General features: G+C 32.2%; 1 protein-coding gene across 1 annotated transcript in view; it reads left to right on the top strand.

The window, feature by feature from the left end:
• The window catches only part of SI (sucrase-isomaltase), a gene marked incomplete at both ends in the record, with an annotated part of 98,762 nt that overhangs the window by 20,098 nt on the left and 53,903 nt on the right, over positions 1-24,761 (top strand). Inside the window, 7 exons of the mRNA XM_079923371.1 lie at positions 4,497-4,610; positions 9,206-9,290; positions 10,229-10,346; positions 17,683-17,854; positions 21,044-21,160; positions 23,066-23,220; positions 24,075-24,159. Of these exons, the coding sequence (XP_079779497.1) occupies positions 4,497-4,610; positions 9,206-9,290; positions 10,229-10,346; positions 17,683-17,854; positions 21,044-21,160; positions 23,066-23,220; positions 24,075-24,159 (846 nt within the window). The remainder of the gene's footprint in view (positions 1-4,496; positions 4,611-9,205; positions 9,291-10,228; positions 10,347-17,682; positions 17,855-21,043; positions 21,161-23,065; positions 23,221-24,074; positions 24,160-24,761) is intronic.

Here is a 24,761-nt window from a genome sequence, read left to right as displayed (position 1 = left end):
TATAACCTTCTAAGACTGAACCAGGAAGAAATAAAAAATGTGAACAGACCAATCACAAGTAATGAAATTGAAACTGTGATTAAAAATCTTCCAACAAGCAAAAGTCCAGGACTAGATGGCTTCACAGGTGAATTCTATCAAACATTTAGAGAAGAGCTAACACCCATCTTTCTCAAACTCTTCCAAAAAATTATGGAGAAAGGAACTCTTCCAAACTCATTCTATGAGGTTACCATCACCCTGATACCAAAACCAGACAAAGATACTAGAAAAAGAGAAAATTACAGACCAATATCACTGATGAATATAGATACAAAAATCCTCAACAGAATACTAGCAAACTGAATCCAACAACACATTAAAAGGATCATACACCATGATCAAGTGGGATTTATCCTAGGGATGCAAGGATTCTTCAATATATGCAAATCAATCAATGTGATACACCACATTAACAAATTGAAGAATAAAAACAATATGATCATCTCAATAGATGCAGAAGAAGCTTTTGACAGAACTCAGCACCAATTTATGATAAAAACTCTCCAGAAAGTGGTCATAGAGGGAACCTACCGCAACATAATAAAGGCAATATATGACAAACCCACAGCAAATATTATTCTCAATGGTGAAAAACTGAAAGCATTTCCTCTAAGATCAGGAACAAGACAAGGTTGCCCACTCTCACCACTATTATTCAACATGGTTTTGGAAGTCCTACCACGGCAACAGAGAAGAAAAAGAAATAAAAGGAATAAAAATTGGAAAAGAAGTAAAACTGTCACTGTTTGCAGATGACATGATATTATACATAAAGAATCCTAAAATTGCCACCAGAAAACTACTAGAGCTGATCAATGAATTTGGTAAAGTTGCAGGATACAAAATTATTGCACAGAAATTTCTTGCATTCCTCTACACTATTCATGCAAAATCTGAAAGAGAAATTAAGGAAACACTCCCATTTACCATTGCAACAAAAGGAAAATAATACCTAGGAATAAAGCTACCTAGGGAGACAAAAGACCTGTATGCAGAAAACTATAAGACACTGATGAAAGAAATTAAAGATGATACAAACAGATGGAGAGATATACCATGTTCTTGGATTGGAAGAATCAATATTTTGAAAATAACTATACTACCCAAAACAATCTACAGATTCAATGCAATCCCTGTCAAATTACCAATGGCATGTTTTACAGAACTAGAACAAAAAATCTTAAAATATGTATGGAGACACAAAAGACCCCGAATAGCCAGAGCGGTCTTGAGGGAAAAAAATGGAGCTGGAGGAATCAGACTCCGTGAATTCAGACTACACTGCAAAACTACAGTAATCAAGACAATATGGTACTGGCACAAAAACAGAAACATAGATCAATGGAACAAGATAGGAAGCCCACAGATAAACCCACACACCTATGGTCAACTAATCTATGACAAGGAGGCAAGGATATACAATGGAGAAAAGACAGTCTCTTCAATATCAATAAGTGGTGCTGGGAAAACTGGACAGCTACATAAAAGACAGCTACAGTAAAATAATGAAATTAGAACAGTCCCTGACACCATACACAAAAATAAACTCAAAATGGATTTGAGACCTAAATGTAAGACCAGACACTATAAAACTCTTAGAGGAAAATGTAGGAAGAACACTCTTTGACATAAATCACAGCAAGATCTTTTTTGACCCACCTCCTAGAGTAATGGAAATAAAAACAAAAATATACAAATTGGACCTAAGGAAACTAAACTTAAAAGTTTTGCACAGCAAAGGAAACCATAAACAAGATGAAAAGACAACCCTCAGAATGGGAGAAAATATTTGCAAATGAATCAACAGACAGAGGATTAATCTCCAAAATATATAAACAGCTCATGCAGCTCAATATTAAAAAAACAAACAACCCAATCCAAAAATGGGCAGAAGACCTAAATGGACTTTTCTCCAAAGAAGACATACAGATGGCCAAGAAGCACATGAAAACCTGCTCAACATCACTAATTATTAGAGAAATGCAAATCAAAACTACAATGAGGTATCACCTCACACCAGTTAGAATGGGCATCATCAGAAAATCCACAAACAACAAATGCTGGAGAGGATGTGGAGAAAATGGAACCCTCTTGCACTCTTGGTGGGAATGTAAATTGATACAGCCACTATGGAGAACAGTATGGAGGTTCCTTAAAAAACTAAAAATAGAATTACCATATGACTCAGCAATCCCACTACTGGGCATATACCCAGAGAAAACCATAATTCAAAAAGACACATGCACCCCAATATTCATTGCAGCACTATTTACAATAGCCAGGTCATGGAAGCAATCTAAATGCTCATCAACAGATGAATGGATAAAGAAGATGTGATACCTATATACAATGGAATATTACTCAGCCATAAAAAGGAACAAAATTGAGTCATTTGTTGAGATGTGGTTGGATCTACAGACTGTCAGACAGAGTGAAGTAAGTCAGAAAGAGAAAAACAAATATTGTATATTAACGCATGTATGTGGAACCTAGAAAAATGGTGCAGATGAACTGGTTTGCAGGGCAGAAGTTGAGACACAGATGTAGAGAACAAACGTATGGATGCCAAGGGGGGAAAGCCGCAGGAGTGTGGGGATGGTGGTGTGCTGAATTGGGCGCTTGGGATTGACATGTATACACTGATGTGTATAAAATTGACGACTAATAAGAACCTGCTGTATAAAAAAATAAATAAAATTAAAAAAAGAACTAAACTTTCTTTGGTTTATTTGTATGGAAATATGTTAATATAAATGTTTCAGATATTACATGAAATTCCTAAAAATCTTATATGTTCTGGTATAATGTTATGTCATAATTCTAGTTATTACCTTAAAATGTATATCTCAGAAATAACTAAATTTCCTTGTCAATTGCATTATTATGAACTTTCTTCAAATTTTTAACTGTGGTCATTTTTAAGTCTTTTGTCATTTAGAGATAGTTCTGGGTGTACTCTGTTGCTTTTGCAAAAGTGTTCCTATGAAAGGATTTCATCTTCAAGGAATTCATGGATAAGACTCTGACAAGTACAGGCTTCTGGTAACTGACTATACTGCTGAACTGAATGAATAAGCATTTTCAGAACTCTAATGGAAAACTGATGAATTCATAAAAGTGCGAACAAAAGATCAAGATAAAAAAAATTAATTACATGGGACTGAGTGAACTGATGAGGATGATTATAATTTTTGTGACTTTCTGCTTGAATAATAAAACAAAGGAACAAAAAAAAAACGTGATTCTGGATACATTGACTTGATAATTCCACTTCTGTTATTTAATCAAAGGAAATAAAACAGGAGAAAAATATCAATTTATAAAAACATTTTATTATTTACAATAATAATAATATTATTATTATATTATTTACAATAATTATTTACAATAATAAAGAATATCCTGACCATCACATTCATCAAAGTTAAAATTACTACTGAAAGTTTTCTTCAAATAATTATGAGCTCCATCAGGAAACAAAACACAATATTCCTCCCCATAATGTCCATTAATATCTCACAGAATACATTTTGTTATGACCTGTTCTATTGAATATGGACAGATCAGATAGCCAATATGCATAATTTGGATATAAAACAATATTATTTATCCCAATATATCTGAAATTGAATTCCTCTTGTTGAATGTCATTATTTTAAATAGTAAGTAAAATAATTTGAAGAAGCATAAATCATAAAGAGGTAACATAGTACATGTAGTGTTTAATAGTGTGGAATCAGATATGAGATTGCCTAGATTTGAATTCCTTCTGTACCACTTAGTAGCGGTGTGACCTTGAAAAACATCTCTGTTCATCACTTCTCCCATCTGTAAAATGGGTTTAATTATACTACTTACCTCAGCTGTAAAGTGATGATAAAATTAGTACCTATCTCCTAAAGTTCTAATGAAGATTTAATGAATTAATAACTAAAAGCACTTGAAACAGTCCCCAGCACACAATAAAAGTTATATTCACACTTGTTAAATAAAAATAAATACACAAGGAATACTTTTGCTTGAATTTCTTGGAAACAAATGTCTTTGGAAATTAACTAATGTAATTTCTTTTATCAGACAATGAATATATTATACAGTTTTTGTTTATTTGTTTTTTAACTTAACCCACTAGATGCTAAAAACTAAATTAGTGAAGTCAAAATAGCAGCTGCATCCCATATTCTTATATTTTTCCCAACTTAAATGCTTCATGTTCTCGTTCTCTCTTTATTTTAACTACCAAAACTTTCCCTTAAATGAACTTTAAAGTAGACCTGAGATTATTGTAAATATAGATGGTGCATGGATCACATATACATAAAGAAGTACAATGTCATAACTTCAATAATTTTTTACTCTTCTTCACTCAATTTGATTTTTCATTAATTTTTGAATTTTCATTTATTTATGTTTCCTTTTATTTATGTATATATGTGAATGATCTATTCTTCCAGGTATGGCCAGGATTAACAGTATACCCTGATTTCACTAATCCAAACTGCATAGAATGGTGGGCAAATGAATGCAGTATTTTCCATCAACAAGTGAATTATGATGGACTTTGGATTGTAAGTGGTTACTTTAGACTTGTGATTTTGGACAATGAGCACAGAATTATTTTTCCATAAAAATGATTATTAAGTTGACAAAAATATTTTATAACATATTGAACATAAAAATAATGTTCTTATATTTTTCTAGAATGTATAAATATCATACCTGTCATGTTCATGGGTCAGAAAAAGAATACAAACCTAAAACTGTAAATTGAGATTTTTCTTATCCAGTAATATACTTTATAGGATAAAGTTCATTTCTGTCACTAAGGTGTTGTACCTTTATGACTAATAATTTATGTTGAAAAGAGTTAACAAAATTTGGAGATTAGCCTATAGTAGTGCAACTTCAAAAACTTTTACTAAAGTCTGCAGTAGTCAAGCAATTGCAGCAACATGAACTTAAATAAGCTCTCAGCCTTTAGAAACTTTCTTTTTAGTAAGTTATTAAGTGGAACAAATCAAAATTAGCAATAGGTTAAGTGTTTTATCTCAAGGTAAACAACAACAACAAACAAATAATATCCTAGATTACTGGTAAAGTTATTAAAGGAAAACACTATTTTTTTTTTTTTTTTTTTTTTTTGCGGTACGTGGGCCTCTCACTGTTGTGGCCTCTCCCGTTCTGGAGCACAGGCTCCAGATGCACAGGCTCAGCAGCCATGGCTCATGGGCCCAGCTGCTCCGCGGCATGTGGGATCTTCCCGGACCAGGACACGAACCCGTGTCCCTTGCATCATCAGGCGGACTCTCAACCACTGCACCACCAGGGAAGCCCAACACACTAATTGTTAAAAGTTTCTTTGGATGAAGTTTTATATCTGTAGCTATTGATGCCTGCTGATAGGTTTATAATTTAGGGCTTCCTTACAGTTAAGGAAACTGTAACAATATTTGGGGAATGAAACTACTTGGTGATCCCAGAATTCTATATTTCAGAAAAAAATATGTAATAATCTTGAGCACAGAGAGAACATGAGGGATGTTTTTCAAAGGTATTACAACTGTACGGAATTTTGGAAGGAGAGATAATGGATATCTGGGAATAGTTAAATTTTTTGATTGTTTAGATCACAGTATCTCTACTTTCCTAAAGTTCTCATTATTAATTCAGTCATTATTTAAATTATTTATTTATTTATTCAATCAATTACAAGTGTTTATTTTGCATCATCATGAAAACGTGGAGTTGAGTAGAAGGTTAACATAAGCCGTCAGAATTCCTATGAAGGTAATAGAATGAAGATGGAGAGGCTTTGTTATTTGACACAAAATCAGTGAGATTGCAGTGATGATACCTAGCTGCTGGTAGAAATAACAAAAAAAATTGCAATCTGCTCTTGCATTTTGTTTTTAATTCTAGCTCCAATTTCAATTATATTATTTAATTTAAATTAAAAGTACATTCTTTCCTTTATTTTTCTTTCATTTGTTTCTTTCTTTTTCTTGTATAGGAAAAATTTGAATCCATTAGAGCAGAGTTACAAGTATAAATTACATTTAGGGATAGTGAAAAAGAATCTGATTGTGCTACATATAGAGAATATACTTCATTTCCTACATCCATTGAAGACTGAAATACACGATTCATCTCCAAAGAGAGGGAGGGATGGGAAGAAGAGGAGCATCTGAGAAAAACAGAGTAGTTATGATACTAATACAGAAGCATTTTGACTAATGCTTATGATAACTAGTATGATCTCAAAGCTCACTAAATATCACTGAATTAATATATGCTATGTATAAGCAGTGAATATTCTGCTTCTAGCTCTTACCTGAATAATTGCCAAACCCTACTGCTAGGTTGTTTCTCAAATTCTTTTTCTTTCTTCAGATTTTTTTTTCTGACAGAATGAATATATAGTAAAGCAGCGTTATTTAACTGATGAAATTTTATTTTCATGTCAAATTTTTAGTTTTATAATTTTCTAGGTTTTTAATTTAGATTCAATGCTAATGCTTTTAATTTTAAGTTTAAATATTACAATAATTTTGGGAAATGATATGAGCTTAATTGTAATTGAAAAAATAGATTTTTGCTTATAAACACACATTATGGTTGAATTCTCTTTTTTTGTATCATTCTTAAGATAATCTCCTAATATTTGAAAAATAAGAGCCTACTTTATTTGGTATAATTAAGACTAATGCTGTGATTTCAAAATAAGAACACTAGTATTTTTAAAATTCAAAGAATATTTTCATTTTTCTGAAAAAGTAAGCATATTTTTGTGATCATGTTGTTACTATGATTTTATTCTTTAAAATCTAACAAGCAGAATTCTTCCATAAAGAAGTCGAATAATTTAACATATAGTTTTGGGAAACTTAAAATTCATTGAGACGATATATCCAAACACATTCATATATCCAAATAACTGGGGGCTTAATTGGATATATTATCTGTACATTTTAAAGGATTCTTAGAAAAAAAAATCAGTTATTTAAAAATTGAAAATAGGGTTATTTTAATTTAGATTTAGTTTAAAAGTGAAGTTATGAAATGCCACCAGATTTTTATACAGTTTTCAATAGATTTTAAAGAAATATTCCTTAAAATGGTATTGACAATTCCTAGAAATGGTCATTACTAGACTTGAGATGATTTTAATGATACTGTAGGAGTACTTATTACTATCAATCCATTGAGTCCTTTGTCTCATGACTTACAATGCTTGAATCTACTGGCTGTAATATTGACAATACTAATCAAATTCACTTTCACATGACATTAAATAAACATAACATCACTTAAATCCTTGAATAGGTTAGAGAAAAATATTTTCAGAATTTTGAAAGAAGCAAAAATACAAAATACATTAAAAGAGATACAAATAAATTCTATTAAATTATGAGTAGTAAGTTTAACCTATTAATAATATAATCTTGTCAAATAGACATTTTAATAAAAATAATCAAATATTAAATGCTTTATTTGTTTTAAATATAGTTAAAATCATGTAAAAGTGATTAAATTTTATTTTAAGTTATTTTATTATTATATTACATTTATTAAATTCTTTTATTTATTCTTAAATTACATAAAATAAAGCCTATTTTGAGTGAGTGCTATAAGAGCTTGTGAATTTTATTTCAAGTTTGCAAATACTTAGTTCAAATAAAATAACATTAATTTTAGAGTTAAATGTTTTGCCCTTGCACTTCCTTGGTGAATATTATATACAAGAGGTAATAAAATGGTTTAGAAAAAGACTCTTAAAACTTAAGATAATGCAAGTCAGTTCCATTTATGAGTTTCAGTAGTTGAAGCTGTTTTTGAATTTAATTCAGTTGGTACATTCATGAAGAAAAAATACTTAGGTTCATCTAAAATTATTGGCTGTACAACTGTAGTATCTCTTTGTATTAATTTTACTGAACATAGGACAACAAAATTGAATATATCAGGTCATTTTAGTAAAATAACCCCAATATGTACTTTAGAATAACTACATAATTGTCCTTTGTGGCTATTAAGAAAACAAAAATCTGTTTCACAATGAGAAATTTATTCTTTTCTCCCTTGAGCAGCCTTCATTTCTCACATTAATTCCATCTGGGCATCATTTTGATGGGAGAAGGGAAGAGTGATAAAGAGAATATACTTCTGAGGAAAACAAAATTAACAAGGGACTTGAATGAGTGTGATGCCTTTGTGAGAGCAGAGAGAACGTATTATAGAGATGTGGGAAATAAGGCTCAAAAATTCTTTGGTGCCATTAACAGAGTTGGAGAAAGACATACACATTTCTTGAGCATGTGTAGTATAATATATGATTTTATATGAATAATCTTTTTTAGTCCAAAGATTTTACTTAACTGGTTATGGACTAGAACTAGTAAACAGCAAGACAATATGGGGGCCTCAGTTTACAAGGCAAGAAAATCCATAAACACAATACCCCACAACTCTGACTCCAAGAGATGTTTAAGTCACTGGTTCTCATAATGTGGCCCAGGAGTGCTAGGATTCCCTGAGAGTCTTCCAAGGATTCAATAAGCTCATAACCATTTTCATTAGAATACTAAAATGCTCTTTGACTTTTTTCACTTTCATTCTCTCATGAAAGTGTAGGAGCTGTGTACTAGGCAAAAAGTGTTGTGCCTAGCTGCTAGCAAGGCACATCATAGAAAATACATAAATGCCAGCTGAAATTAATAAACTATGTTGAATAAATGAATGTGCTGGAAATATGTACAATGATAGGCTCACAGTGAGAAGACTGATACAACTATTTAGAAAAGACAGTTGCTTAATACTTTTAATGTAATGTAATATAATTAATGCTTTATATGTATAATTAAAACTAGGTAAATCACATACATTTTGGTTGTAAAAATCCTTTAATCCCACCTAAGATACCCTCTGTTATCTGGTATATACATTTATGAAAAAACAAATAATATTACTTTTCTCGCTATAATGACTTGTTCATGATGGAAGTATTTTGGAATCAAGTAGTGAGAACAGTTAAGCAAGTTTGTTTGTAGGTTGGTAGCTTATATATGTCTTCTAAGATAAAATATTTACAAACAAGTAGAGAGTTTCTGCTTATATGATTTAGAATTACTTAAAATCTTCTGTTCTTTATTTTATATCCATTCAGGACATGAATGAAGTTTCCAGCTTTATTCATGGTTCAAAGAAAGGATGCAGTGACAACAAACTGAATTACCCAGCTTTTACTCCTGGTAAATTTCATTTAACTATCTCCTTACCATTAATTGAGAACAATTATCTTTATTTACTGCTAAATTGTAGCATATATTTTTAAATCACAAACTTTGATATAATTTTGAGACCCTGAAATAACTGTGGTATTTTGTTTACTTTTTTGTTTTATTTCTGGCCAAAATATTTATGTCTAAGAGAAGGAGCATGTTTTTAAATTTTGGTGTAGATTATTGATTTGTCTTTACCTCTGATGAACTGCCCATGATTAAATGATTAATGAAAAGAAACAAAATTTGTTTGAAATCATAATTTAAGTGATCAAAATTTTTCCTTGAGCACTTTGCTTTAAGTCTCTGCAGTTATTAGATGTACCTGATGTGAATAGTTACATCTCACTTATTCCAAAAAGCATGTTTTCATCATTAAAATCGGTAAAAAAAATTTCACCAAAGAAAAAGAAGTGCTCTGAGGGGAGTAGATTATTATAAGGACCTGAATAAAGATAACAATAATTATCACAGCACAATATAAGCCTGCAAATTAAAGCACAATAAAAACTGAAAAACAGAGATTTAAATGATTTGTTATTGTGTAACAGGTCTACATGTGTGGAATTATGTTATATTTAAATAAATTATAAAGCTTTCAAATGGGTCTATAGTTATATGATTTATAATAAATATATATATATTTATATATGCATATTAAAGTCTATTTTCTCCATGGATTTATTTATTACTGAAGTTAGGAAACAGGGTATTCATAATTGTAAGTGCAAATGTAATTGTTAATCAGTAAGAGTAAAGGGTGAAGACCCAACTGGAACTTAGCATAAGTTGTGTCTTTCATTACTTTTTAACTAAATATGGTATTACATAGTACATCACGTAAGGATTATAAAGTTTAAAATGGCAAAATATTCCTTAAGAAATTATTTCTTATATTTTTTTCTAAGATATTCTTGACAAAATCCTGTATTCCAAAACAATTTGCATGGATGCTGTGCAACACTGGGGGAAGCAGTATGATGTTCACAGCCTCTATGGATACAGTATGGCTATAGCCACAGAGAAGTAAGTGCAATTTCACTCAGAAAGCCCTTTAATATTTATTGTCTAGAAACATATTTGGTAATTTACATATAGTGGAAAATAACAAGAGTAGGAAAGCAACAAAATATATTTTCATGGTGAAAAATTAGGGCATTAAAAGCATCACCTCTTTTACTAATCTTCATAAATTTGAAACTTAGTTATCAAGAGCTACATGATATATGAATAAAACTGATTCTTTTTTAATTCATAAATTGAAATTTTCCTTCCAAATTTTGATTCAGTTTGGTATCTCTGAATATGTGCTCTAAGCATGAAATCCACAATTGGCCTGAGAGAATGATGCTTCTAAAACAAGTCTTTATTTTTAAAAAACAAGAGTTTCAGGCTTCTGCACATGGGACCCTAAGCTGAGGTGTCAACACAGTTGTTTCATAGGAGGAACTCTGGTCTGAAGGGCCAGGTGTGAGGCCTCAGCATTGAACCCCCTGTGAACAAGTGAAACTAGGCTTAAGCACAAAGGAAAAGAAAAAGTTCTTGAGACCAGGAAATCCAAGATCAAGGTGCCTGCTGATCCAGTGTCTGAACTTGGTTCACACAGTTATGGAGGCTGGCAAGTCCAAAATTTCTAGGATGGCTCAGCAAGTTGAAGACCAGGGTCTTGGTGCTCCAGCCTGGTGTCAGGCTTGAGCCTCTGAGGTGAGAGAGCTGAGCTCAGGACACAGGACCACCAGACACCTCCCAGCCCCAAATAATATCAAATGGTGAGAGCTCTCCCAGAGATCTCCATCTCAAAACGAAGACCAAGCTCCACCCAATGGCCAGCAAGTTTCAGTGCTAGACAGCCCATGCCAAACAACTAGCAAGACAGGAACACAACCCCAGCCATTAGCAGAGAGGCTGCCTAAAATCATAATAAGGTCACAGACACCCCAAAACACACAACTGGACGTGGTAGTGCCCACCAGAAAGACAAGTACCAGCCTAACCCAGAAGAACACAGGCACTAGTGCCCTCCAGCAGGAAGCATACACAACCCAATGAACCAAACTTAGCCACTGGAAGCAGACACCAAAAAAAATGGGAACTACGAACCTGCAGCCTACGAAAAGGAGACTGCAAGTATAGTAAGTTAAGCAAATTGAGAAGACAGAGAAACACACAGCAGATGAAGGAGCAAGGCAAAAACCCACCAGACCAAACAAATGAAGAGGAAATAGGCAGTCTACCTGAAAAAGAATTAAGAGTAATCATAGTAAAGATGATCCAAAATCCTGGAAATAGAATGGAGAAAGAAGAAAAAAAGTTTAACAAGGACCTAGAAGAACAGAAGAGCAAACAAACAATGATGAACAACACAATAAATGAAATTAAAAATTCTCTGGAAGGAATGAAGAGCAGAATAACTGAGGAAGAAGAACGGATAAGTGACCTGGAAGATAAAATAGTAGAAATAACTACCTCAGAAAAGTATAAAGAAAAAAGAATGAAAATAATTGAAGACAGTCTCAGAGACCTCTGGGACAACATTAAACACACCAACATTCAAATTATAGGGGTCCCAGAAGAAGAAGAGCAAAAGGGACTGAGAAAATATATGAAGAGATTATAGTTGAAAACTTCCCTAATATAGGAAAGGAAATAGTCAATCAAGTGCAGGAAGCACAGAGAGTCCCATACAGTATATATCCAAGGAGAAATACATCAAGACACATAATAATCAAACTATCAAAAATTAAATAGAAAAGAAAAAATGCTAAAAGCAGCAAGGGAAAAACAACAAATAACATACAAAGGAATCCCCATAAGGTTAACAGCTGATCTTTCAGCAGAAACTATGAAAGCCAGAAGGGAGTGGCAGGACATATTTAAAGTGATGAAAAGGAAAAACCTACAACCAAGGTTACTCTACCCAGCAAGGATCGCATTCAGATTCGACAGAGAAATTAAAACCTTTACAGGGAAGCAAAACTTAAGAGAATTCAGTACCACTAAACCAGCTTTACAAAAAATGCTAAAGGCACTTCTCTAGACAGGAAACACAGAGAAGGAAAATACTTACAATAACAAAACCAAAACAATTGAGAAAATGGTAATAGCAACATATGTATAAATAACTACCATAAAAGTAAATGGATTAAACGTTCCACCCAAAAGATATAGACCAGCTGAATGGATACAAAAAACAAGACCTGTATATATGCTTTCTACAAGGACACTGTTCAGACACATAAAGACTGAAAGTGAGGGGATGGAAAAAGATATACCATGCAAAAGGAAATCAAAAGAAATCTGGAGTAGCAATTCTCATATCAGACAAAATAGATATAAAAATAAAGACTACTACAAGGGGCAGAGAAGGTCACAACATAATAGTCAAGGGATCTATCCAAGTAGAAGATATAACAATTGTAAATATTTATGCCCCCAACATAGGAGCACCTTTATGCATAAGGCAAATACTAACAGCCATGAAAAGGGAAATCGACAGTAACACAGTCATAATTGGGGACTTTAAAACTCCGTTTTCATCAATGGACAGATCATCCAAAATGAAAATAAATAAGGAAACACAAACTTTAAATGATACATTGAACAACATGGACTTAATTGATATTTATAGGACATTCCATCCAAAAAACAACAGAATACACTTTCTTCTCAAGTACTCCTGGAACATTCTCCAGGATAGATCATATCCTGGATCACAGATCAAGCCTTGGTCAATTTAAGAAAATTGAAATCATATTAAGTATCTTTTCCGACCACAATGCTACAAGATTAGATATCAATTAGACAACAAAAACTGTAAAAACAACAAAACAAAACAAAACAAAAAACCACATGGAAGTGAAACAATACGCTACTAAATATCCAAACGATCACTGAAGAAATCAAAGACGAAATCAAAAAATACTGAGAAACACATGACAATGAAAACACGATGATCCAAAACCTATGGGATGTAGCAAAAGCAGTTCTAACAGGGAAATTTATAGCAAGAGAAATCTACCTCAAAAAAGAAGAAATATCTCAAATAAACAATCTAACCTTACATCTAAAGCAATTAGGGAAAGAAGAACAACAACAAAAAAAAAACCTACAAAGTTGGAAGAAGGAAAGAAATCATAAAGATTAGATCAGAAATAAATGAAAAAGAAATAAGGAAAGATAGCAAAGATCAATAGAACTAAAAGGTGGTTCTTTGAGAAGATAAACAAAATTGATAAACCATTAGCCAGAGTCATCAAGAAAAGGAAAAAACTCAAATCAATAGAATTAGAAATGAAAAAGGAGAAGTAACACTGACACGGCAGAAATATGAAGGATCATGAGAGATTACTACAAGAAACTATATGCCAATAAACTGGACAACCTGGAAGAAATGGACAAATTCTTAGAAAAGCACAACCTTCGAAGATTGAACCAGGAAGAAATAAAAAATATAAAGAGACGAATCACAAGCACTGAAATTGAGATTGTGATTAAAAATCTTCCAACAAACAAAAGCCCAGAACAAGATGGCTTCACAGGCGAATTCCATAAAAACTATAGAGAAGAGCTAACACCTATCCTTCACAAACTCTTCCAAAATATAGCAGAGGGAGGAACACTCCCAAACTCATTCTATTAGGCCACCATCACCCTGAAACCAAAAGTAGACAAAGATGTCACGGAGAAAGAAAACTACAGACCAACATCACTGATGAACATAGATGCAAAAATCCTCAAAAAATACTGGCAAACAGAATCCAAGGACACATTAAAAGGATCATACACCATGAGCAAGTGGGGATTATCCCAGGAAAGCAAGGATTCTTCAATATACGCAAATTAATCAATGTGATAAATTGAAGGAGAAAAACCATATGATCATCTCAATAGATGCAGAAAAACTTTTGACAAAATTCAAAACCCACTTATGATAAAAACCCTCCAGAAAGTAGGCATAGAGGGAACCTACCTCAACATAATAAAGGCCATATATGACAAACCCACAGCCAACATCGTTCTCAGTGGTGAAAAATTGAAACCATTGCCTCTAAGATCAGGAACAAGGCAAGGTTTTCCACTCTCACCACTATTATTCAACACACTTTTGGAAGTTTTACCTACAGCAAACAGAGAAGAAAAAGAAATAAAAGGAATCCAAATCGGAAAAGAAGAAGTAAAGCTGTCACTGTTTGCAGAAGACATGATATTATACATAGAGAATGCTAAGGATGCTGCCAGAAAACTAATACAGCTAATCAATGAATTCAGTAAAGTAGCAGGATATAAAATTAATGCACAAAAATCTCTTGCATTTCTATACATTAATGATGAAAAATCTTAAAGAGAAATTAAGAAAACACTCCCATTTACCATTGAAAAAAAAAGAATAAAATATCTAGGAATAAACCTACCTAGGGAGACAAAAGACCTGTATGCAGAAAACTATAGGACACTGATGAAAGATACTAAAGATGATACAAACAGATGGAGAGATATACCATGTTCTTGGGTTGGAAGAATCAACATTGTGAAAATGACTATACTACCCAAGGCAATCTATGGATTCACTACAATTCTTATCAAACTACCAATGGCATTTTTCACAGAACTACAACAAAAAATTTCACAATTTGTATGGAAAAACAAAAGACCCTGAAGAGCCAAAGAAATCTTGAGAAAGAAAAAGGAAGCTGGAGGAATCAGGCTCCCGGACTTCAGACTATATTACAAAGGTACAGTAATCAAGAGAGTATGGTACTGGCACGAAAACAGAAATATAGGTCAATGGAACAGGATGGAAAGCCCAGAGATAAACCCACGCACATTTGGTTACCTTATTTTTGATAAAGGAGGCAAGAATATATGTTGGAGAAAAGACAGCCTCTTCAATAAGTGGTGCTGGGAAAACTGGAGACCTACAGGTAAAAGAATGAAATTAGAACACTCCCTAACACCATATACAAAAGTAAACTCAAAATAGATTAAAGACCTAAATGTAAGGTCAGACACTATAAAACTCTTAGAGGAAAACATAGGCAGAAGACTCTGTGACGTAAATCATAGCGAGATCCTTTTTGACCCACCTGGAGAAATGGAAATATAAACAAGTGGGACCTAATGAAACTTAAAACTTTTGCACAGCAAAGGAAACCATAAACAAGACCAAAAGACAACACTCAGAATGGGAGAAAATATTTGCAAATGAAGCAACTGACAAAGGATTAATCTCCAAAATATACAAGCAGCTCATGCAACTCAATATTAAGAAAACAAACCACCCAATCCAAAAATGGGCAGAAGACCTAAATAGACATTTCTCCTGAAAAAGATACACAGATTGCCAACAAACACATAAAGGATGCTCAACATCACTAATCATTAGAGAAATGCAAATCAAAACTACAATGAGGTATCACCTTACACCAGTCAGAATGTCCATCATCAAAAAATCTACAAACAATAAATGCTGGAGAGGGTGTGGAGAAAAGGGAACCCTCTCACACTGTTGGTGGGAATGTAAATTTATACAGTCACTATGGAGAACAGCATGGAGGTTCCTTAAAAAACTAGAAATAGAACTACCATACGACCCAGCAATCCCTCTACTCTGCATATATCCTGAGAAAATGAGAATTCAAAAAGAGTCATGTACCATAATGTTCATTGCAGCTCTATGTACAATAGCCAGGACATGGAAGCAACCTGAGTGTCCATCGACAGATGAATGGATAAATAAGATGTGGCACATATATACAATGGAATATTACTCAGCCATAAAAAGACATGAACTTGAGTTATTTGTAGTGAGGTAGGTAGACCTAGAGTCTGTCATACAGAGTGAAGTAAGTCAGAAAGAGAAAAACAAATACCATATTCTAACACATATATATGGAATCTAAGAAGAAAAAAATCGTTCTAAAGAACCTAAGGGCAGGACAGGAATAAAGACACAGATGCAGAGAATGGACTCAAGGACACAGGGAGGGGGAAGTGTAAGCTGGGACGAAGTGATAGAGTGGCATTGACATATATACATTATGAAATGTAAAATAGATAGCTAGTGGGAAGCAGATGCACAGCACAGGCAGATCAGCTTGGTGCTTTGTGACCAACTGGAGGTGTGGGATGGGGGGGTATGAGTGAGAGGCAAGAGGGAGGTGATATGGTGATATATGTATACGTATAGTTGATTCACTTTGTTATACAGCAGAAACTAACCATTGTAAAGCAATTATACTCCAATAAAAATGTTAAAAATAAATAAATAACACAAAAATGACAAGAGTTTCGATTAATATATAGGTTTCTATGTATTATCTCACAAATTAATTCTCTAATGGAATGTCTTGCTTGTATATAAAAAAGGAGCATGATACAAAACAAAGGAAGGGGACAATCATACATTGATTGCCTATTCTTTTCCAAGCATAGTATAAGGATCTATAATGCTATAGTTAATAAAAACCAGATTCTGTGTCTATAAATTTAAAATTTTCTCATAATTAACGGTATCCAAATTTTAATTCAAAACCATATTTGGTCCCAGATCATACCATGATATCAGAATTTTATACAGTATCTTCATAGTGTTTGTTTACTTAACAGAGCATTATATGTCATGGAGTATAAGTAAATAAATTCTAGAAAGAAAAAAGAGCACTATAGTTCATATATAAGTAATATTATAGAAAAAGCACATGAGAATACTATTATACTTTTACTATGGTAGTCGATAACTTTAGATACTGAATTAAACTTTTGTATCTTTTTTCTGATTATTTTCCAATTATGGAAAAAATTTGTCAACAACATCGAGGTACCAATAGTGGTGAGATGAATAATGCCAATATTGGTGGATGAGGAAGAACAAAATAAATGCCTGTCAAATATATTAGTTTTATTTCAACATTGCTTGATAATATTTGAAAATGCAGATGTTAAGGTATAATTAACATCATTGAACCACAAAAATGTGTATTGTGTTCAAGTTCAGATTACTATATGTTGTATTGTAAAAATATTTTGTAGTGTAAAGAGATTTCAATGGGTTTAAATCATACATTTCAAAAACAAATATTGAGTGGATACAAAAAAGCACATGCTTAACTTGGTAAAGAATATTATTCAAAGTTTAAGTCTTTTCTAGAAGATTTGTTTTCTCTGTGTTTGATGAGAATGCATTTAACTAAGTAAATATTTATAGCTAAATACAACATTAATATAAAATATTGATAAAATAGTTGCAAATATTATGGCTTGGCTCTAGGAGCTGTAATACATGCATTGAAATTAAGATTTTAGAATTTATAAAATCAATATTATTTTAAAGTAAATGTTATTTATTAATTTGATTTTGTTTTAGAGCTCTACAAAAAGTTTTTCCTAATAAAAGAAGCTTTATTCTCTCCCGGTCAACTTTTGCTGGATCTGGAAGCTATGCTGCACATTGGTTAGGAGACAATACTGCTTCTTGGGAACAAATGGAATGGTCTATTACAGGAATGCTGGAGTTTGGTTTGTTTGGAATACCTTTGGTAAGTGGTGTTATACCATGTTATTTATAAACACTGTAATTACAATTAATTTTGTAGTATTATCATCAATGATTTTCAGTAAAATGATTAAAGGTATGTGACAGAAAATTTAAGTCTTTATTCCTAGGGAATTTATGAGGAAAATAAGATTGTGGATGATGTCTATAACACTCAAGCCATTAGAATAGAAAAACAGAATGAAGAAAATTCAATCAAATCAAACTAATTCATGAAACAAATGTCAGTATAAACAAAGTATAGAAAAGCTTATATAATAAATATAAAGCACCAGAGAAAATGGTAGAGAAAAATCCAAATTTGGGATTGTAATAAAAGTAAATATCAAAAGTCTAGATATATTTAAAATACTAGACTGTCAGTTTAGGTTAAAAAAATAAAGCTCTTTCCTCTATTTAAAAGATAAAAAATAATGACAGAAAATTTTCAAATTTTTAAAGCAGAGAAAACTTATATATGCAATTCTAAATGTAAGAAATTTGGTAAGTCTCTATATCAAGCAAAAACAAGAACTATGTAATGTTCATATTCAACACTAAAGAGTGTCATTACATAACGAAATAAATGTAAAACATTTAGAAAATTATAGTTGTTCATTTATTCTTTCATATTCATTGAACCAAATGAAAACCAAAAGCAAACCAACAAAAAAAAGCTAACACACACACACACACACACACACACACACATAGCATCTTGAATTTGGAAAGTAAAAAAACATATTACCAAATGATTCACCAAAATAAACTGAATGGAAATGAGAGGAAAACCTTAAAACTGAAAGCTAACAATTGTACTTCATATCAGAACTGTTGGATACCAGCTAAATTGGTATTTAGAAGAAAAATTTTGACCTTAAATGTTTAGATTATAAACAAAGAGTTGAATATTAATTAATGAAGGGCATGAATTAAGAAAATGGAAAAAGAAAAGCAGAATAAACCTAAAGATGTAGGTAATGAAAAAAAGAGAAGAAATGGATGCGATGAAAGCAATGTCTCTAGAGAAAAGTTAACAAAGTACAAAGGTGACTCTGAAAGTTTGAATAAAATAGACCAATACATGGCAAGTTTTGTGCAAAAAAAGAAGAAAAAAATAAGCAATGTTAAGATGTATTTCATCTTATACTATACAGTATAGCAACCAATTAATACACAATAACCAGGAGTAAATATTCAAACTAAGTGTAGGACTTTTTAAGAGAAATTTTAATAACTTAGTAAATTAAAGATATACCATTTTCATGGAAAAGAAGTCTCAATATACTAGAGATATGCATTCTCCCCAAACTATTATCCAAATTCAGTGATATTCCAATTTAAACTATACAGGGAATTTGAAGAATATAAAAGATTATTCTAAACTTCATATGGAAGACAATACATTTAAAGAAGTAGAAAAGAGCACAAGTATTTGCCTTACCAGATAAAATAATAACACAATGATACTTAACTGTGAATATTCAAATAGATTAATATTGCAAAATAGGACATGGGCCCATACATTAATGGAAATCTGTTTAATGGTAGCACTATTACTGTAGATCAGTGAGGAAAGTATCAACCATTCATATGGACAATTGATTATCCATTTAAAAAATAAAGTAAAATGGCTTTCTGTCTCACCTCATACCCAATCGATGTGTGAAAATTAAACTTTAAACATCTTAGAAGAAAATATAAGTGGGTAACTTTATGACATTAGGTTAAGAGAAGAATTTCATAAACAGAACACAGAAGGCACAATTAATAAAGATACATTAATTTGGTTACAACAAAATGAAAACTTCTGTTCATCAAAAGTCTGTTTTAAAAAGTTAGAAGTAAAGCATTTCTACTACTGGAAAATTATATTTTCAATTCATATAACCAACAAATGATTAGTATTTAATTTGAAGAACCTACTATAAATCTGTAGACGGTAAAAACAGTAGAAAAATTAGCAAAGGATATATACAAGCAATTCTATATAGCGAGAAATCCATATGGATTCAATAAAAATATGAAAAAAATTCTCAACTTTCCTAGTAATCAGAGAAATGCAAGTAAAAACTTTGGTAAGATACATTTAATATATATAGGTGATAAAAATTAAAAGTCTGAAAATATCAGAAATTGGCAAGAAAATGGAGCAATGGCAGCTTTTATGTACTGTGACTGCTTATAAATGGTAACAACCAGTTTTGATTAAACAATGTACATTTCCAATAAATCAGGAAAATAATCCTATATATATATATATATTACAGAATAAGACTACATTTTACATATTCACAAAGAAATCTATATAGACACTTCATAGAAGCATGTTTTATAGTGATGGGATCTCATACAATAGAGAACTACAGCCATATTAACATAATTGAATCTCACAAAAGTAACACTGAGAAAAAAGTGAAATACAGTGTAATGCATACAACATGCCATCTATACAAAGTTAATAAGCAATGCAAAACAATGTTATATATTGTTTATAGATACATATATACTATTTAGAAAAATAAAGAAATGCTTGTAAACAGTAAATATTGATAGTAAGTTAAGGATAATAGTTTTTTTGTTTGTTTGTTTTGTTTTTTTTCCCCCCTCTGGAGGGTCCTTGAATGATGAGGAATGCAATTATATATGAGCATACATCTGGCAATTTTTTTATACTATTTTACTCCTACAGTAATATATTATAAATAGGAAAAGTCAAATCATAGGTGGTGAGTTTTCGATTAAAAAGCAACACATTGGGCTTCCCTGGTGGCGCAGTGGTTGAGAGTCTGCCTGCCGATGCAGGGGACACAGGTTCGTGCCCTTGTCCGGGAAGATCCCCCATGCCGTGGAGCAGCTGGGTCCGTGAGCCATGGCCGCTGAGCCTGCGCGTTCGGAGCCTGTGCTCTGCAACGGGAGAGGCCGCAACAGTGAGAGGCCCACGTACCACAAAAAAAAAAAAAAAAAAAAAAGAATCAACACATTTTAATAATACAATTTTAGCTTTATACATTCAATTAGTGGCAAGTAATGTGGCAAAAATGGAAAATAAACTTGGCCAAGGAAGAGTATATGAAGACAGTAAAACAAAAAGATTGTTAGTGCAAATTAATCAGCTGAGGCATAAAATGTGATGCTCTGGGCAAATCTGAGAATCCTTACACTGTAAATAATAGATATATATGTTATTTAGGTTGGAGCAGATATCTGTGGATTTGTGGCTGAGACCACAGAAGAGCTTTGCAGAAGGTGGATGCAACTTGGGGCTTTTTATCCATTTTCCAGAAACCATAATGCTGATGGATATGAGGTAAATGCCTCTTGTTCTCCATGTTTCAAAATAAAACATAATTTTAAACTTAAATTTATATCTATAGAAGATCTGGTCTGAAAGTTTGTAGTATAATTCATAAAGAAGAGTTGGAAGTCCTCTTCTCAAGGTCTATAAATATTTTGTATATATAAATATGATCAAATAAGGAAATCATGAGACATAGTCATAGCATAAATATTTTATTTAAGCCTAAAGCATATACACATGTGTTAAATCACAATATTTTAAGTTAAGGACAAAGCTTTTTGAGTCTGGATTCTTACAGTCTAACAATATAAGTTCAGGTAACTTTCATAAAAATATAATATACTATTAAGGATTTCCAGTTTTTCTTTCATTAAAGATACACAAGAAATTAAAGATACTTGCAAAGCAGTTTGAGGCCATAGTCTTTCTGTAATAGGTAAAACTGTAATGACAGGTGGGGAAAAAATAAAACTAATGCTTTTAAAACATGCATCTGAACTGAGCATTCAGTATGCAGTGAGCTCTCATAGGTATATTTCTCAAAGGGAATGAGGAAATTAGGTGAAAGCATTAAGTCAATTAAGTACATGTTGGTTAAAAATTATTCACTGTGCGCACACTGGGGCTTAATTCTCTTTGAGAAGAGGGACAACTACTCAGAGCTCAGCCTGGAAGGAAGTGTGATAGTACAGAAGTAAAAGATATAAATTGGGTATTCGTCACTTCCTAATCTACCTAAGTGATGCTTCAAGAAATTTGTGTTCATGGGAGATCCTGATATGAATTACATTATAATTTGTGTTTATCTCTGTCCTCCAAAAAGCAGATGCCAAGAGACAATTAGACATGTTAGAGATTTATTGGTGAAGCACTTGTGGTAGATAAAGGAGAGGAAGCAGGAGAAAGTGGAGAGAGACTTCAGATCACAATTCAGGTGTGAACCAGGTGAAGATGAAGGCAAAGAAGGTTTGATAGGGAGAGTTATATACTTCAGCCCAGTTCTAAGGAAATTACAGTCCAGTAGGGAGTCCTCAAGGTAAAGTTGACCACTGGGAGACCCCTGTGTCTCCCTGGAATGGGCCTGAATAGTAGTCCCACCTTGCTCATTGATTTCCTGGGAGCAGCCAAAGGGAAATGTGACTTTGTGGTAAATATGATGATGAATCTAGGGAAGCAGTAGCTGGTTTGCTCAGTTAATTTTGTTACCTATAGCAGGAAATCTAAGCAGGTTTGCTCACATCATTAAACCTTGGCTGAGAGAGTCAGCTAATCTAGCTTGAGCTCAGCAAGGAGGCTGTCCTTCAAGTTGCAAGCCTATAGGCTGGCCAGGCAGCTCTGTTCCCTGTATCCCTTGGCTAGCAGACCATTTGGGCTTATTGTTCTAATAGCAATGGCAAGGCACAAGGCAGCAAGTCCTCAGGCAAGCACATTTCCAGCCCTTACTTGAAGGTGTCACATGTAGTAAGACTCCATTGGCCAGAGTATGTCATATAGCTGAGCACAAAGCCAAGTGGTGGGGAAGTACAATCCACTGCTAGAGGTAGGTGCAAAGTCACATAGCAAAAGTTGAGGGTACAAGAAGGCATGAAAATTGGGACCAATAATTCAATCTACCACAAATAATAGAAGAGAAGAATGCTTTGTTAAAATAGTTTCCATCTTCTCTAAGTATGTATATTTAAAAGGGAAATGTCCACTTTAAAATAAAGTTTAATTAATATATATATATATCCAAATGAAAACATAAAAGTTAGAAATTCATATCCTTTGATAATGAAATAGGAGTAATCTCAACTTTTTACAAACAAGGTAAAATGTATACATTTTGGTTTTCAAAAATACATTTAATGCTTCTATTTTAATTTTCATTCATGTTTTAACTTTCTTATTTCAATTCCTCTATTTATGCCACAGCATCAGGATCCAGCATTTTTTGGACCGAATTCTCTTTTGGTTAATTCATCAAGACACTATTTGAATATTCGCTATACCTTGTTACCTTTCCTCTATACTCTATTTTATAAAGCCCATATGTTTGGAGAAACAGTAGCAAGGCCATTTCTTCATGAGTGAGTACTGTGTTCAAGAATTTCAGTGTCTTTCAAATTATATTCAGACATATGAAAAATTAATAGGGGTAAATCAAGATGTCAAGTAAATTCTACTGCTTTTTCTTACACTTATGTAAATAAGTTGATTAACTGTGGAATGATAGTAGTAAATATAATTAATTTGGTGAATTGGACAAGATTAATCTAGAAATGTGAGAACTGCATAGAACTTAAAAGGAAAAAGATATGTGGAATAATTTGAGAAATTATATCAATAAGCAATATTAAATATAGAATACTGAAAACGTAATCATGTATATATTGTGAAAAATCAACTAATTATAGAAAGTGTATAGTATAGTTACAAAACAATGAATTGTGCTTGTCTCTGTACTTCTTGATCAAGGCAGGGACTTTCCTCAAGAAATGACTAAAGATCCTTTCAAATCCAGGTCAAAATAGGAGTTTATAAAGAAAAAAGTGTAAAAGGAGGAAAGTAGAATATGAAATATTTCTGGTACTTTATGGACCTATCTTACAGGAGAAAAATGAATTAAACAGAATAGTTGTTTATTACAGATAAAAAGGAGCCTTATCATATGTGATGGATTTTTTTGAGTCCCAAATGAATGAATTTCCTCTCTCCCTCTCTCCCTCTTTTCTCCCCTCTCTCCCTTCCTTTCTACCTTCTTTTTTTGAGTATCAGATGAACCATAAGGATGTAATAACTATAGATTCAAAATGACATATCAAATAAGTAAAATTAAAGACAATAATTATTCCCAGGGAGAAACTTAAAACATAAACCAAATGAAGAATTTGGATAAACTTATTTTTTATCTTTGTATTGTAAATATTGTCATTGTTCTTAGGTTTTATGAGGATACTAATAGCTGGATTGAGGACACTCAATTCTTATGGGGCCCCTCATTACTTATTACCCCTGTCTTGAAACAGGTAGGATACAATTTTAATAAATTTATATTTTAATGGAAACTTTGTGTAATCAAATCCACACTAAATTACAAAACATCTGGGTAATAAATGTTACTCAATAGACTGCTTCAACCTGATAAGTGTTAAATTGAATTCTAAAATGCAGAAGAAATTGTGACAAATTATAAATATATTAAGTAGATTTATGCTGTTCAAATATATAATATGTACTGGGGAGAAAAAAGTTGTATAAAATTAGTATTCTTCTGAAAAGGAAAGCTTTATTTATGACATCAAATCAAATCTTATAGTAATAACAAGGAATTCTCATTCAAGTAGACATAGACATTGAAATTTTGCTATATTGTAAATAAAGGTGAACTTGAAAACCAGTGGATCATATGAAAATGCTGAAAAATAGTTGAATGAGTTATATGTTTTTTATCTGTTATTTAAAAGTGGAAATATACGGAAATGAATGTGTTCATACTCACAATTACCATGTAGATTACAGCAATACAAATACAAATGCATGTATCCATTATTTTAGTTGCCACTTAAATTCATTTCATCTTTGCTTTAGGAATATTTTACATTATAATATCTAAAGCTAGTAAAATAGC

The sequence above is a fragment of the Stenella coeruleoalba genome (genome assembly GCF_951394435.1).
Source record: "Stenella coeruleoalba genome assembly, chromosome: 5".
In the NCBI taxonomy this organism is placed as follows: domain Eukaryota; kingdom Metazoa; phylum Chordata; class Mammalia; order Artiodactyla; family Delphinidae; genus Stenella; species Stenella coeruleoalba.
The sequence above is the reverse complement of the archived record's forward strand: the minus strand, read 5'-3'. Positions and strand labels throughout refer to the sequence as shown.